Genomic DNA, 16,443 nt, shown 5'->3' on the forward strand with positions numbered 1-16,443 from the left:
AGACATCTTGGAATACTGCTTAGAAGGAAAATGAACTGCAAATCGATGGTGTAAAACTAAAGAACTGCCAAGATATAAGAGATCTCAAAGACTAGGAAGAGACCTGAAAGGACTGCAAAATAAGTAGAGACTACCAGAGTCAACTGTGGCCCAACTTTAGGGAATGTTTAATATGGGTTTGTTTGGCTCTTTCCCTAGGCAATGGAGTCTACTGAAAGGCTTTCCCTCCTAGAATACCACCCCCACCTCCACTCTGATCATGCCTTTTCAATCTTCTTTACTAGCTCCTCTAAGCTTTCATGCATTGCAAATTTGCCCTTGCCTCATTTCCTTGCAGTCAAATATTCTCCCTGGGTAATTTATATTTGCTCCTGACTGATTATACCAATTCAAAGCAATACATTAGGTTAGTGAGAGTTACCTCTTATAAAAAGTATCCATGTCCCTTTTCCCCTTAAGTTTAAGCATGTGGATATCTGCAGACCCACTCTGCAGCAATTTAATTGGCGAAATTATCCCAAAATTTCACCATATAGCAAATGAAGAAAGATTTCCTCAAGAAAAAAACTAAGATTAGGTAAAAATTGTGAGTCCATAGCACTTTAACCATGACCAGCTTGTTCCCCTGAGTGCAGCTGGACAGAAGATCCCATTAGAGTAAGCATGGCCAAAAAGATGAGTGTCCTTTTGTCTTTAGCTCCAAACAAGGGTAATAGTGTGTCATGAGGGAGGAGGGGACCAGCTGTCAGCACTCAGCTTCTCCATTCCAAGCTGAAGAGGTTGCATTCTTGAAGGGTATGAGATTTCAGGGACTCCCTTCCTCCACTCAGCCCCTGCTGAAGGTAGAGGCTCTACTCCAGGATAGGCAAACTGACAATAATGGGTACCAAAGTGCCATCACCCCAGCTCACTCACAGGGCAGAAAATCAAAGGTCTGGTTCACTAGAGAGAACCAGGGAAACAGACAGCTAAGAAGAGTCACCATGGAGTCAGAACCCAATGCAAAGAATAACTTCAAAAATTATCCAAAGTTAACTGGATCAGCAATTTAAGTGTCTACAGAGCTATGTAAGCCCCAATAAAACACTAAACTGGAAATCAGCAGAATCTAACAGCTGGGTGAGAAGGCTTGTCCAAATGACGAGGACAAGTAAGAGACGAGGAAAAGAAGTGAAAGACCTGCAAAAACCACTTATTCCCAGGGTAAATATGCCCCCACTGATGTCTATTCCCTCTGAAAAGAGACAACAAAGTCAAAAACAGATTTCATTAAAAGAGCCTAACTACTCACCAAACAAACAAGCAAACAAAAACAATTCTAGTAAAAGGGTGGGAAGACCTAAAATGCCACTTTCATCAAAAAAGTTATAAGACAAAGAAATAGGAATGTATGATACCTATAGAGAGAAAAAAGCAGGCAACAGAAAATAACTGAGATAAGGGACCAAATGTCAGCTATAACAAGGACTTCAAGGCAAATACTATAAATATGTTCAAAGAACTAAAGGAACTATGCTTAAAGAAAAATACCTCATCAAATAGAGACTATAAAAAATAGAGTTAACAAAAAATACCAGATGGAAATACTGGAGTGAAAAAGTACAATAAACTTAAAAGGGCTAAAGTGAGAAAAAGTATGTATTCCTATCATAATGTAGTGAAATTAGAAACTAATAATAGAAAATTGGGAAATTAACAAATATGTGGAAATTAAACATGGCACTAAATACAAATAGGTCAAAGGAGAAATCACAGAGCGATTTAAAAATACCCTAGGATGAATGTAAGCAAATATACAATACACTAAAATTTAGAGAATACAGCTAAAGGAATGCTTAGGAAGAAATCTGTCGTTATGAATATTTTCATTAAAAAAGATTTCAACCAACCTAAACTTCTATTCATGACACTAAAAAAAAAAAAAAAAAAAGGAAACTCAGCATGTTCACATCTTAATTTATACTCAAAACAATTTAAAATCTATACATATACATTCATAGCTTTTTTTGTGTGTGTGTGGTGCTGGGGATCGAACCCATGGCCTCATGCTTGCAAGGCAAGCACTCTAGCGACTGAGCTATCTCTCCAGCCCCCACATGCACAGCATTATTATTCATAAAATCCCCAAAGCTTCAACAGTCCAAATGTCAATAAACTGATGAGTGGATAAATAAAACATGGTATATCTAAAAAAAATGGAATATTACTTAGTAATGAAAGGAGACAATACTGGCACTTGCTACAACATAGTTGAACTTTGAAAACACTATGCTAAGTGAAAACAGTCAGTCATTAAAAACTACACTTACATGGCTAACTTAAAAGGAAATGCCCCAAATAGTCAAATCCACACAGACAGAAAGAGGGTAGGGCAGGGGAGGGATAAGTGGCAGGAATGGGGGAAATACTGCTAACTGGTCTGTGGTTTCCTTCTGGCAATATGTAAACGTCCGAAAATTGATCATAGTGATTGCTGTACAAAACTGTGATTATATAAAAACTGTGAAATTGCATATTTTAAATAAGCATATAAAATATGATATGTGAATTTTATCTCAATGACGTTTAAAGCTGTTTTTTTAAAACATTCATTTTTATCCTGGAAATGTGAAGTTCTGCTCACAAAACAAAAGTCCTCTTCAGTAGATGACCACACAACATATCCAAGGTCTTTCATTCAGTCTATAGGATATTGTGATTTCACACATTCACACATCCAACAATGCTAAGAACAGAACAATACTGACATTTTATTATAACACTTTACTTCACAAATATGAACAAGCCTTAGGTAAAGCCTATCCCCAAACAATTATAATAAAGTATATAACAATTTTTTCAGTTATATTTTAAGAGACATTTATTCTATTCACCAATAGCAATTATAGAAAATTTAATTAAGGTTATTAATATAAATATACCTGTTAGCAGTTTCATTTGAAACTAAGCTCGACCAAAAGATACAATGACCTTAACTCATTTATCATCTTAGCACTCTGCCAACTCAAGCTGTGTGTCTCTTCAATCTATGGCATTCTTTCTATATTTAAGCTCCATTATCTTTGTTAGTCTTTTAAATGCTGAGGCTTGCAATTGTAATAATCTTACTTTCCTCAAAAGAAAATATTTACTTAAAAGAACTTCCCTAACCATAAGGACTATGCAGTCACTTAAAAAGTGTTGTTCCAGATTTGGCAAGTGTTAACTGAACACTTACTAAATAATGTGTATGTAAATACCACAAAGAGAAACAGATTTAAAATCAGCATAGTTATTCAATTCTCATCACTTATCCTCAAGAAATAAGGAAAAAAGATTATAAAAGAAAATTTTTATTTTCAAATGCTATATTTACATTATCAACTAAGAATGAAGTGTTTGGCTTGAATGTTCCTTCACCAAGAACATTCATACATTTTTGTTACACTATAGATAAAATGGGAGAAGTGGAAACTACCAATTGTCCTTTATTTGCATCCAAGTTTACAAATTAACATATAAACTATAATGAAGGTTTGTAATTATTAGCATTTCATTAGCAAAAAAAATAATCAATTCATATTCTACATCAGTAAGTTTCTTGGTGGCTTTTAAAACACTGATATTCCTGCTTCTTAATTTTTAGCTCTATAATAGGTTTCTTAGTTTCCTTTTTTTCATATTTTTTACTGGTGCATTATAGTTGTACCTAATGGAGGGATTTGTCATTACATATTCATACATTCACACAATACAACAATATACTTTGGCCAATATCATTTCCCAGTATTTCCCCTTTTCCTCCTTGCTCCTTACCCGTGGTCCTTCCCTCTACTCTGCTGATCTCCCTTCAATTATGACGAAATCCAACCCTCCCATTTCTTCCATTTTTTTCTTAGTGGCTTTTACAACCTTTTGACACCCTTGCTTTATAATATTTCAGTAGTTCAACAATATGGAAACAAAATCATATTAATCTGAAAGGGAACTAATACTGCATGTGATGTAAATAAAAATAAAAATATCCACCAACTAGGGAAAGGATATTCTAATTAAGTGAATATTCTGACTTACTGATAATTATTATTATATATATACTTAAGAAATGGCAATATAATATAATTGGTTATTTTAATAATCATGCCAAAAATTAAATACTAATAAATATCTAGTGTTCAATGTAGGCATCTTAGGAAGCTCTCTCTTTTTGACAACATCATTGGTCAATTTTAGACCCAACATTTTTCCCCCCAGCAATAGGAACCAAATTCAAGGGTGTTTTACCATTGAGCGGCATCCCAAGTCCTTGTTACTTCTTTTCAGACAGGGTTTTGCTAAGTTGCCCAGGCTGGCCTGGAACTCAAGATTTTCCCACCTACTAATCTCCTGAGTTGCTAGAATTATAAGCATGCACCACCACACAGACTTTTGAAAAAGATTTTAGGGCCAGGTGGAGAGGCATAAGAAAAAAAGAATCTAATTACTTTATATTCATAAAGCATTTTCAAAAATATGTATTGTCTCATTTGATCCCCCACCTTTTTCATCAGCCTAACCTCTGAAAACTTTAACATGAAACTTAGTTGCCACCGAGATTGTCAAAAGAAAATGAGACTAAATTCTAGAAGAAATCTAAAGTGATTTTAAGAATGACCATATTGTTGAATAGTTATATGAAGCCTTCTGCTGTGAAGTTTTAAAATGCAGGATTTATAGATTCTACTAGGACTAATTTTAAACAAATAACATAACATTAGGATCACAAAATGTACACATTCCTTCTCCATTACAATACAGCAGAATGTACAATTTGAAAGCAACATTGAACAGAGAAGCTATTTAGAAGATATTTCAACATCTTCCTCATTATTATGAACAACAATGACTTCTTTATTGTTCTGCAGACACAGAAAGCATGTAAGATGGGGCAGAATAACAAAAAGCTATTGCAGAGTTTACAAAGTGTTTACCTCTATTACCAATTTGATTCAAACATGTCTAAAATATACTAAACAAGTGTTATTATCCTGCTTTGCAGATGAGGCATTAACTACCTAAAGCAGTGATCTAACTCCTTCCTCTGCTCCAGACTACCTGCAGGACTCTCTTCAGTAGCACTGACTTTCTAACCCAGGGTTGAACAGGGCACCACAGGGGGCAGAGGTTCTCAGTCTTGGTTGCACATTTGGATCACTTAATGGGCTTTTACACATTATTGATGCTCTGGGTTCATCCCAGATGTTTGGATTGATTTATTTTTCAGGTGGGATGCAAGCTTGACTTAAAAGATCACCAACAGGGTGAGTCTAATGAGTAAATGTTATTAGGAATACTTAACTGGGAAAAGGAACAGAACTCTACATTTAGGTTAAAGGAACTTTAAGTGATTCTTACAAAAAATAAAAAGCCTAATGAGGTATAATTTATGCATACATGTATATACATCTATATAACACATATGCACATATTAATAGTTAACTTTAATAAAGTAGGGGAGTTGATACAATTGTCCATCTGTCACTATAACCCAGTTTTGGAAAACTTCCCTCATACCTTTGCGGTCAATCTCCCTTCCTACCCATGCCCTCAAGCAACCACTGATCTCGCAGTCTACTTTTGCCTTTCATAGAAATTCCATATATGAACAAACAATACAGAATATTGTCTTTACCTATAAATTTTATCTATAAACAGCATAATATTTTCAGGTCACCCCAAATTTTTCATTCCCCTTTTATTACTGAGTGTTAAACTGTATGAAAAAAAAAAACCCAAATTTTATGTATTCACGAGTTGATGGATATTCATTTACTTTCCAATTCTTCGCTATTATGAATAATGCTTTTATAAGCATATGCTCACAAGTATTTATGTGAACATATGTTCTTATTTCTCTTGGGTAGATACCTAGGAATAAAAGTGTTGGGATGTATAGGCAAGTGTAAGTTTAACTGCCACTGTTTTCTATAGTAGCTGTTCTATTACACTTCCCCACCGACAATGGGTGGAATTTGCAACTTCTCTACATTCTCACAACATTTGATAGTCACTGTTTTTATTTATAGGCATTCTAGTGACTGTATTGTAGTATCAAATTCTTGCTGTAATTTGCATATCCCAAAAGACTAATGATATTGAACAACCCTTTCATGTGCTTTATTAGCCATTCAAATAACACAGGAAATATCTATACAAGTCTGATTCACTTAAGAATAGGACTGTTTTTTTATTGGGTTGTAAGAATTTTTCGTATATGTCCATTGTCAGATAAATGATTAGAACTATTTTCTCTCAATGAATAACTTGTTTAATTTTCTTTTTCTTTTTGCAGAGAAACTATTTTTAATTTGCAGTCCTCTTGAAAGCAATACTGAAAATACTGAAAGAATGTTTCAATCATCTTGATTAACGTAAGCAGATATGTTCCCAGGATTTTTTTTTTTAACAGCATTTTTCAAAAGGGGGATTTTAAAAATTTTGGCAGATTCTAATTTATATAATATTTCCCATTTCATGCATTATGCTTTTGGTATCTATGTTATCTTATTAAAGTTTTATAGTTGCAGTTCTTAAATTTGGATATATGATCCATTTTGTTAATTTTTATGTAAAAATAAGTCAAAAAATACATATAGTTTAAAAAATCGAAATACGTATTTTTTACGTATGGTATCTAATTCTTCCAGCATAGTGTTGAAGAGACAACTCATTTTCCACTGGCATCTTTGTATTTATTTTGTTTCATTGATCTATGAATATTCTTAATCTAATACCGTCTTGTCTTGATTGTTGTGGCTTTACAGTAAGTCATGAAATCAGGTAGTGTAAGGTCTCAAAATTTTCATAATTGGTTTGGATCTTCTAAGCCCTTTTCAGTTTCATATAAGTATAGTATCTCTTTATCAATTTCTATGGAAAGTTCTGCTGGAATTTTGATAGAGATGTGACTGAATATATAATCAATCTGGAGAACACTGTCATCTTACTAATTGTACTACTCAGCTTTCTTGCACTGTGATAAAACACTTGAGATAATCAACTTAAAAGGTGGAAAGGTTTATTTTGACTCACAGTTTTGGAAATTTCTATCCATGATTGGCTGGCCCATTACTTCTGGGGCTGTGATGAAGCAATATGTCATGGCAGAAGCACAAGAGGAGGAAGTTGTTCACCTCATGGCAGCCGAGAAGCAAAGAAAGATAGAAAAGGGTTCCAACATCCCCTTTGAGGGCTCTCACCCCGAATGACCTAACTAGGTCCCATCTCTTAAAGTTTCCACTATCTCCCAATAGACCCTGAGCTAGGGACCAAATAATGCATAGGCCTTTCAGAAACATTCCAGATTCAAACTATAGTACTGATAATGAGTTTTCTAATCTACGAATATGGTATAGCTCTCCACTTTGTAAATCCTATTTATTCTCAGTCATATTTTGTGGTTTTCAGTATATAGGTCTTGTACTTCTCTTGTTAGATACATTTAACAATATTTTATTCACTCTTTTCTGGTCTATTTCCCTATTCACTTAGATTTAGATCTTCTTGCTTCTTGACGTCAGTAACTTAAGATTACTGATCTGAGATTTTTCTTCCCTTCTACAATAAACATTTAAGATCTTCTTAATACTGCTTTTGCTACTTTCCTTAAGTTTGATATGTTTGTTTTTATTTTCATTCATTAGAATAATTTTTTAGTTTTCTTTTTGATTCTTCTTTTCTACCGGTTATTTACAAATTTGTTAATTTCCAAATATTTGCAGGATTTATCAGATTTGTTGTTGATTTCTAACTTAATTCCATTATAACTGGAGAATAGATTATGTATTAGTTCTACTCTTTTATATTTACTGAGACTCACTTCATGAAGTAGCATATATATGGCCCATCCTAAAAAATGTTCCTGATTGAAAGAATACTTTGATTCTACCACTAAAGTTTATTGTTGGAAATCTTTTACCAGAGTGCTTTGTTTCTTAAGATGGAAATTATTTATAGAGCAGTTACATAGTGTCATTTTAACCTTATCAGTTCAGCCCACTCTTCTGAAACACATACGTCATGTTACTCTGAGTACTAAGAAGGGGCATGCATCATCATTTCAAAACATTTCTTCAATCCTTATTAGTCAAGTTCCTTTAAAAATTTTGTTATTAGAACATCTGTATGATCAAAAAACAAAAAGGCATGATTTTTCTTCAAGAGTAAACGATTTTCATTCCAAAAGAATTCCAGTTTAAAAAAAATGAGGGAACAACAAGTGTACGATTGTAAATTATCAGACATCTAGAATTATAAAATCATCAGATCCTAATTTGCCACATAGGAATACAAAACTTTCATAAATGTCAAGGCCAATATAGAAGAAAAGAACAAGTTTTAAATTTTTTTTTTCAAAAACAGTTCTAAATAATTTTAACAAAAAACATCATGCATGGCTGTAAGACACTCCCAGAATTGGGTGGAAATTCTGATTCTTCCCTGTGATATTAGGAAAATTTCTTACTTTCTCTGTCCCTGGGTTTTCTCATTTGTAATACAAAGACTGTGAAAAATTTATATTTCATTACTGTTCTGGGAATTGAAGACAACTGAATGCAAAGTTTTTGGCATGGAATAAGTTTTCAATATTGGTAGATAATATTTTTATTATTTATTTATGAGAATTTGCAGATAATCATTAAATTTTTATGACAATTCGTAAAATGTCTCTATGCAAGTTAGGCACTTTTCATTATATATCTGGCCTCTCACTACAGAAATCTTTCTTTAGGAATATAATGGGATTTAGATAATTTCATTAGTTCATATTTCTTTATCATTTTTTTATGTAACAATTTTTTATTATTTGTTCTTTTTCAATATACATGACAGTAGAGTGTATTTCGGCATATTGTACATATATGGAGTATAACTTATTTTAATTAGGATCCTATTCTTGGTGTTATATGTGATACAGTTACTCTGGTCATGTATTCATGTACAAAGACAGGAAAGTTATGTCTGATTAATTCTGTTGTCTTTTCTATTCTCCTTCGGGCTCCCTTCCCTTCATTTCCTTTTGTCTAATCCAATGAACTTTTTTTTTTTTTTTATTATTGTAAACAAATGGGATACAAGTTGTTTCTCTATTTGTACATGGAGTCAAGGCATACCATTTGTGTAATCATAAATTTACATAGCGTAATGTTGTTTGATTCATACTGTTATTTTTTTCCCTTCCCCCCCACCCCTCCCACCCCTCTTTTCCCTCTATACAGTCTTTCCTTCCTCCATTCTTACCACCCTCCTTATCACTAACCCTAAACCTAACCCTAACCCTAACGCTAACCCCTCCCACCCCCCATTATATGTCCTCATCCACTTATCAGCGAGATCATTCGTCCTTTAGTTTTTTGAGATTGGCTTATCTCACTTAGCATGATATTCTCCAATTTCATCCATTTGCCTGCAAATGCCATAATTTTATCATTCTTCATGGTGGAGTAATATTCCATCGTATATATATGCCACAGTTTCTTTATCCATTCATCAACTGAAGGGCATCTAGGTTGGTTCCACAATCTGGCTACGGTGAATTGAGCAGCAATGAACATTGATGTGGCTGTATCTCTGTAGTATGCTGATTTTAAGTCCTTTGGGTATAGGCCAAGGAGTGGGATAGCTGGGTCAAATGGTGGTTCCATTCCAAGCTTTCTGAGTAATCCAATGAACTTCTATTCTTTCCCTCCCTACCTTCCCTTCTTGTGAGTGAACATCTACATATCAGAGAGAACATTTGGCCATTAGTTTTCGGGGACTGGCTTATTTCACTTAGCATGATAGTCTCCAGTTCCATACATTTACCAGCAAATGCCATAATTTCATTCTTCTTTATTGCTGAGTGATATTCCATTGTGTATGTATACCACATTTTCTTTATCCATTCATCTGTTGAAGGACACCTAGGTTGCTTCCATGTTGGCTATTGTGAATTGAGCTGCTATAAATACTGATGTGGCTCTGTCACTGTAGTATGATGATTTTAAGTCCTTTGAGCATAAACTGAAAAGTGGGATAATTCGGTCAAATGGTGGTTCCATTCCAAGTTTTCTAAGGAATCGCCATACTGCTTTCCATAATGGTTGCACCAATTTGTAGTCCAAACAGCAATCTATGAGTGTACCTTTTCCCCACATCCTCACCAATATTTATTGGTACTTATATTCTTTACAATTGCCATTCTGACTATAGTGAGATGGAATCTCAGTGTAGCTTTAATTTGCATTTCTCTATTTCCTAGAGATGTTAAACATTCAGATTCAATGCAATTCCTATTAAAATTCCAGTGATATTCTTCATAAAAACAGAAGAAGCAGTCATGAAATTTATTGGAAAAATAAGAGGCCCAGAATTGCCAGAGCAAACCTCAGCAAGAAAAGCACAGCCGGAGGTACCACAATACCAGACCTTAAATTATACTACAGAGGTATAGTAACAAAAACTGCATGGTGTTGGCACCAAAACAGTCATGAAGACCAATGGAACGGAATAGAAGACACAGAGACATACCCACATGAATACAGTTATCTTATACTAGACAAAGGGGCCATAAACATACATTGGAGAAAAGATAGCCACTTCAGCAAATGGTGCTGGGAAAACTGGAAATTCATATGTAGTAGAATCAATTTGAACTCCTATCTCTTACCCTGCACAAAACTCAACTCAAAGCTGATCAAGAACCTACGTATTAGTCCAGAGACCTGCACTTTCTAGAAAAAAAAGCAGGCCCAACATATTGGCTTTGGACCTGACTTCCTCAATAAGACTCCTGAAGTACAAGAAGTAAAATCAATAAGAAATAAATGGGATGAATTCAAACTAAAAAGTTTCTTCTCAGCAAAGGAAACAATCAATTACATGAAAAGAGCTTATGGAATGGAGAAAAATCTTTAGCACATGCACCTCACATAGAGCATTAATCTCCAGGATATATAAAGAACTTAAAAAACTTAACACCAAAAAAATAAATAACCCAATCAATAAATGGGCAAAGGAATTGAACAAGCACTTCATTGAAAAAGAAATACAAATGATCAAAAACTATATGAAAAATATGCTTATATATAACAATTTCTGAATATATCACTGAGTATCATTTTTAAAAAGCATTCTTCACTATTATAATTTAAATGTACTTCAAACTGAGCAGTTTGTTTTAAATCATAAGAAGTTGCTGATACTTAGTGATTTTTGACATATTAAAAACACCAACATCACGTAGCCCAAACTAATACATTCGTACATATTTTATAAGGGATGAAACCTAATGAACTAATAAAAACCAAGGCATAAACTTTGGCTCACACTGCATAGATAGAGTCCACTCAAAGCCTTTCCTTTCCCTATATATTGCAATAGCAGTTATTACTACCTGAAAATATACAGTATATTTCACTTATTTTTAAACAAATATTTCTGAGAACTGATAAGCGTAAGGCAGACACACATTTGGTATCTTAGATAGCACAATCACTGATGAAAAATAACAAAGCTGGGTGTAACACCAGAAGAGTCTATTTGCAATTTTAGGTGCCGTGGCAAAACGGTTCCTGAATGAGAAAATGACTATGGATTAAAGGTCTGAAAAATTTGCTAGACCTAGTTATATGGCTATCTGGGGGAAGAAGCAAAACTGTTATCTCTACTATAATGTAAGCTCTATGAATGGAAGAATTTTTTTCTGTTTACTGCTGGGTCTAGCATGTAAAACAGTGCCTAGCATATTGAACGTGCTTAGTAAAAATATCTATTGAAAAAATGAATATTTAATGCATACAAAAATGTGTTAAATCTAAATACACACACACAGGTTTTTTTTTTTTAACCACAAATGTAGCAACACCATTATATACCTTCCTTTTTCTATGCAATATTACTTAGTGATTGTTCCTAGTCGGTTACTACCAAATATAATGTTACAATAAGATTTATAATTACTTTGCAATATCTATTTTCTATGTTATAGTGTAAATTCCACAGGAAGAAGATGAAGTCTATCTCCTTGAGTATCATAAGTGATACACAATATCTGATTCATACTCAAATAAAGGAATTGAAGGTATAAAAGACACACTGAATCAATCACTTAATGAATGAAAGAATTAGTAATAAAAGCACAAAGCAACAAAAACAGAAAATAGTTTTAGGAAAGTACAGGGTTTGGTTAGGTAACTCCTCAACATATAGGGTAACAATATAGTATAGTTGGGCATAATTCAGTAGGTAATGGAGAAACAGTCATGAATTAGTGGAATGATCTAAGATTTGATGTATTATCTGGAATAGTGAGAGAAGCTATTATTAACAGGATAAGAGGAGGGATGTAAAGTTTTCCAGATTTAAGAGTCACTGAAACTTTTATACTAACTAAAACTTAGTTTCTGTTTTTACAAAAAGAATTCTGTTAATGGGATAAGTAATAAATTTCCCCTTCAGAAAGGGTTATAGGTAGAATAGAACTTAATCAGCTATCAAATTTGATTTTGTTGCTACTTCTAAGATTTAAAAAAAAAATACTGTAAAGTGTCAGTTTAATCAACCCTTAATGATCCAGCCTAATCAGTAATCAACAATCTGGCTTCAAAGACTATCATGTGATCTATGTCTTATTATTATTCAGAAGTTACCACTATTAATCTGTAAATTTCAAGAAGAAATAATTTTTTAAAAAGTGAAATCAAGTCACATGATATTTTCTTAAAGTTTCAATAAAAATCATGCAAACAAACAAAAAAAACTTGAGTAAATTTTAAATGGATAAATTATCTTCTTTTTGGTTTTTTTGGTACTAGAGATTTAACCCAGGGGTGCTTTACCACTGAGTCACATCACCAGCCCTTTTTTTTTTTTTATTTTAAGACAGGGTCTCACTAAGTTTCTTAGGGCCTTGTTAAGTTGCTGAGGCTGACCTTGACCCTCCTGCCTCAGCCTCCCAAGTTGCTGGGCTTACAGTCACCACACTTGGCTTCAATAAATTATCTTAAAATTAAAACCTCAAAGTAGCTATTTGAAGTTGCAGAAAGTTACAAGAAAAAAAATTAAGAGATAGGTACTGAAGATATACTCAATTTATTTAAATGTTAATATCCAATTCATATTATCAGTCTTAGACATATGCAATGCTGAGATATGGCTATTATTCCATAATTTCATGAAGCTTAAGTAAATTGACTATGATTGCCACTTAGGAAATTTACTTCTGATTTTGTTTTAGCATCTTCTAAAATTAGATTCTGTGTGAGTAGGTGAGACGTTTTAAAACTGCACTGTGGTGCAGTAAAGGCTCTTCCTCCTAGAAGCCTCCCTGGAGCTACTGAGGATATATATGCTAGGTCACTATGTGGAAGTGCCCTTCTCTTTACCTCACACCACTAGCTAAACAGGCTTATGACTGCTTTTCAAAATACATTCCTCACTTGAGCACAAATTTCACAAAGAAAAGTTCCACAAATCTATCTCCTCAAGTCTAAGATCTAGTTTGACTCTTTTATTTCTCATACTTCCTACAATACCTTATATAATGCAATAAATGGTATTATGATGCTAATGTTAATGATTATAACTTACTAGGGACTTATAACACCCATTTATTAAATCATTTCATAACTTTTCTCTACTTTCATCTAAATGCAGTTATTTCCAGAGACCTTATACTTGGGTCTCTTCTCTAGCTATTACGTTGTGATTGTCTTTCTTTTTTTTTTAAAACTAGTCCTAATTATTGCCTATATGCACCAATAGTAAGCTTTTACAGTGGTGGCTGCATAGTACTCACAACCTCGTATAGTCACTTCCTTCTTCAATTTGGATCATTCTTGTGAATTTTAAGCCAGTACATCTTAAGATAGTTTGTTACACAGTAAACAAAATTGCTGGTAAACAAAATCTAAGCCTGACAGTTCTCTAGCAATCTAGATTTAAAAATGTAAACTATAGATTTAAATTTCCATATCAGTATCTTATCTGATTCTCAAATTCAACATTTGCTAAAGTGGAATCCAGTATCTCATCTATTTCCTATATAATACTATATAAGCTGTTTATTTTAAAATTGCATTCCTCAGAACAATAAGACTCTAGGGAGTATTTCAACAGAGTTCTTTTACAGTAGAAATGTTTCAACTATAGTTCTCAGTCTCTTCATAGCATGGGTCACAAAAACTAACAAGAAGTTCAAAAAAATTTGACAAATTATTGTTCAATTTTTTTTAAAATCACCAATACCAAAGCAGAAGTAAGAAGGAACATATTTCAACTAGTTACATAAGACTTTGAAAAAGTAACTTTAATATTTTGAGCTATAATTACATAATGAAGTTCTAGGGATTGGATTTGAAGTTAAATAACTTCTAACTTTATAAGAGAAGTTAAGATTCATTTTAATATCTTGAACATAATAGATTAGAGAAGCAACAGAGTATAGTATGGCCCAGGTTCAAATCCTTGGAGAAATTACAGAACTATTAACTCACAGTCAGTATTTACACAAAGATTTTTGTCAATCAACAATTCTTTAACTTTTCCAAGTCCCAATTTCCTCATCTGTAAAATGGGGATAAAAACAAATCTGTAGGATTATTGTAAAAGTTAAATGAATCAGTATTTTTAAAGCACCTAGAACACTGTAGAGCAGATGGTTAAGTTCTAATTTCTTCAGAAAATTGCCATCACAGGTTCACTTTTTTTAATACACCATATAAGTGAACCACTCACTTTATTTTCATATATTTGGTTTCAGAAATGTCTCTAAGAAACCAATGTTCAATATAATTAGCTATCTAATTAAATAAAAATCCTGCCTTGTGATCACCAATACATTTTAATGAACATGGTTAAAAATAATTAAATGCTCTATTCCAATAAAGAAATATTAACTTCATTTCAAATTTGATAAATACATTATCCGTGTTGCATTGTAAAGATAATAAAGATTTACTACTTACCACTGATTGTCTTAGGCTTTTTAGCAATATATTCTTTCCATTTTCTTGAACTGAGTTGGTTGGGAGGTGGAATAAGTATGTTACTAACTGTGCATGGCAACACAAAAAGAGCACCAACCTGCAAAAGCAGAAGATAAATTTATTGTTTGCAGACTGAAATCTGCTCTTCAAAGAGTACCATATAACAATTTTCTCCTCATATTTCTCTCTCAACAACTTCACTGCAGAAAGTTAAGAAGATAATGTCCCACTGAATTAAATGGAAAAAAAAAAGAAAGCAAACAAATCAAAGCAGGGGAAAGGCAACCAAAGCCTTGGTCTTCCCTTTTCCACTCAGGTATACAACTCTGAAAATCTTGTTATCCATACTGCTTATTTTATGTTCAGATATGGGTACAATTTCTCTATGCATCTGTAAAATAATGAGAGGCTGAGAGTTCTAGCACCGGAAAATATGTCTTACTTATCCAACCATAATTTTAGAACTTTGGAATTTTAGAATTCTGGCTTGAGAATCACAACATATCTGAAAGTAATACAGAAATTTTTTTCCTAGAAATCAGAGATTTAATGCTAATAGGTAAAAACAGAGAGAAGATAATGAATTATATCCTAGAAAACATACAGCAACTTTAGACATATTTATAAGCAAAGTCAGTCTATTCATCTTTATATTCTATTCCCAGGGTTGGGTACACAGATGCTTATTAAGTATTTGCTCAAAAAAATAAAAAAATCATGATATTTAGGTAAATTGTTTGATAAAGAACTAAATAAAACAAATTGCAATTCTGAAAACTGTGTTTGTCTATTCTAGAAACGTAGCTACATCAATCAGCACATCCCAGTAAAGAACACTAAAAAAAAATATAAACCTAATGCAAAATTATATCTAATTGCTGTGTGTGGACTGACTGGTTCCATAAATTATGTGACAATTCCATTTTTGTTTTTTTTTTTTTTGCCATATGAACTTACCATTATCTATTTTCATAATCCTACATTTGTAATTTTTCTTTAAATGTGTAAATATTCATTGCAGGGACAAAAATCAAAGTTCACTAAAATCTATTTATATAAATAAGGATTCTTTTATTTCCTTTTTTCTCCCATTTTCCCACTTTAAAAAAAATTTGTTTTTGTTTGTTCTAATTAGTTATACCTGATAGTGGAATGCATTTTGACACATCATACATAAATGGAGTATAACTTCTCCTTCTTCTGGTTGTACATGATGCAGAGTTACACAGGTCGTGTAATCATATATGTCAGATTGATTCCACTATCATTCCTACTCCCAAGTCCCCTTCTCCTCCCTTCACTCTCCCCTGTCTAATCCAAAGTACCTCTATCCCTGTCCTTACTGTGAATTAGCATCCACACATCAGAGAAAACATTCGGCCTTTGTTTATTTGGGAAATCCATATGTAGCAAAATGAAATTAAACCACTGTCTCTCGCCCTGCACACAAATCAACTCG

At 33.1% G+C, this 16,443-nt stretch overlaps 1 protein-coding gene across 1 annotated transcript in view; it reads right to left on the reverse strand.

The window, feature by feature from the left end:
- The window catches only part of Mtbp (MDM2 binding protein), an 87,517-nt gene that overhangs the window by 41,780 nt on the left and 29,294 nt on the right, over nt 1-16,443 (reverse strand). The window contains exon 11 of the mRNA XM_047521550.1: nt 14,964-15,081. Within this exon, the coding sequence (XP_047377506.1) occupies nt 14,964-15,081 (118 nt within the window). The remainder of the gene's footprint in view (nt 1-14,963; nt 15,082-16,443) is intronic.

The sequence above is a fragment of the Sciurus carolinensis genome, chromosome 1 (genome assembly GCF_902686445.1).
Source record: "Sciurus carolinensis chromosome 1, mSciCar1.2, whole genome shotgun sequence".
In the NCBI taxonomy this organism is placed as follows: domain Eukaryota; kingdom Metazoa; phylum Chordata; class Mammalia; order Rodentia; family Sciuridae; genus Sciurus; species Sciurus carolinensis.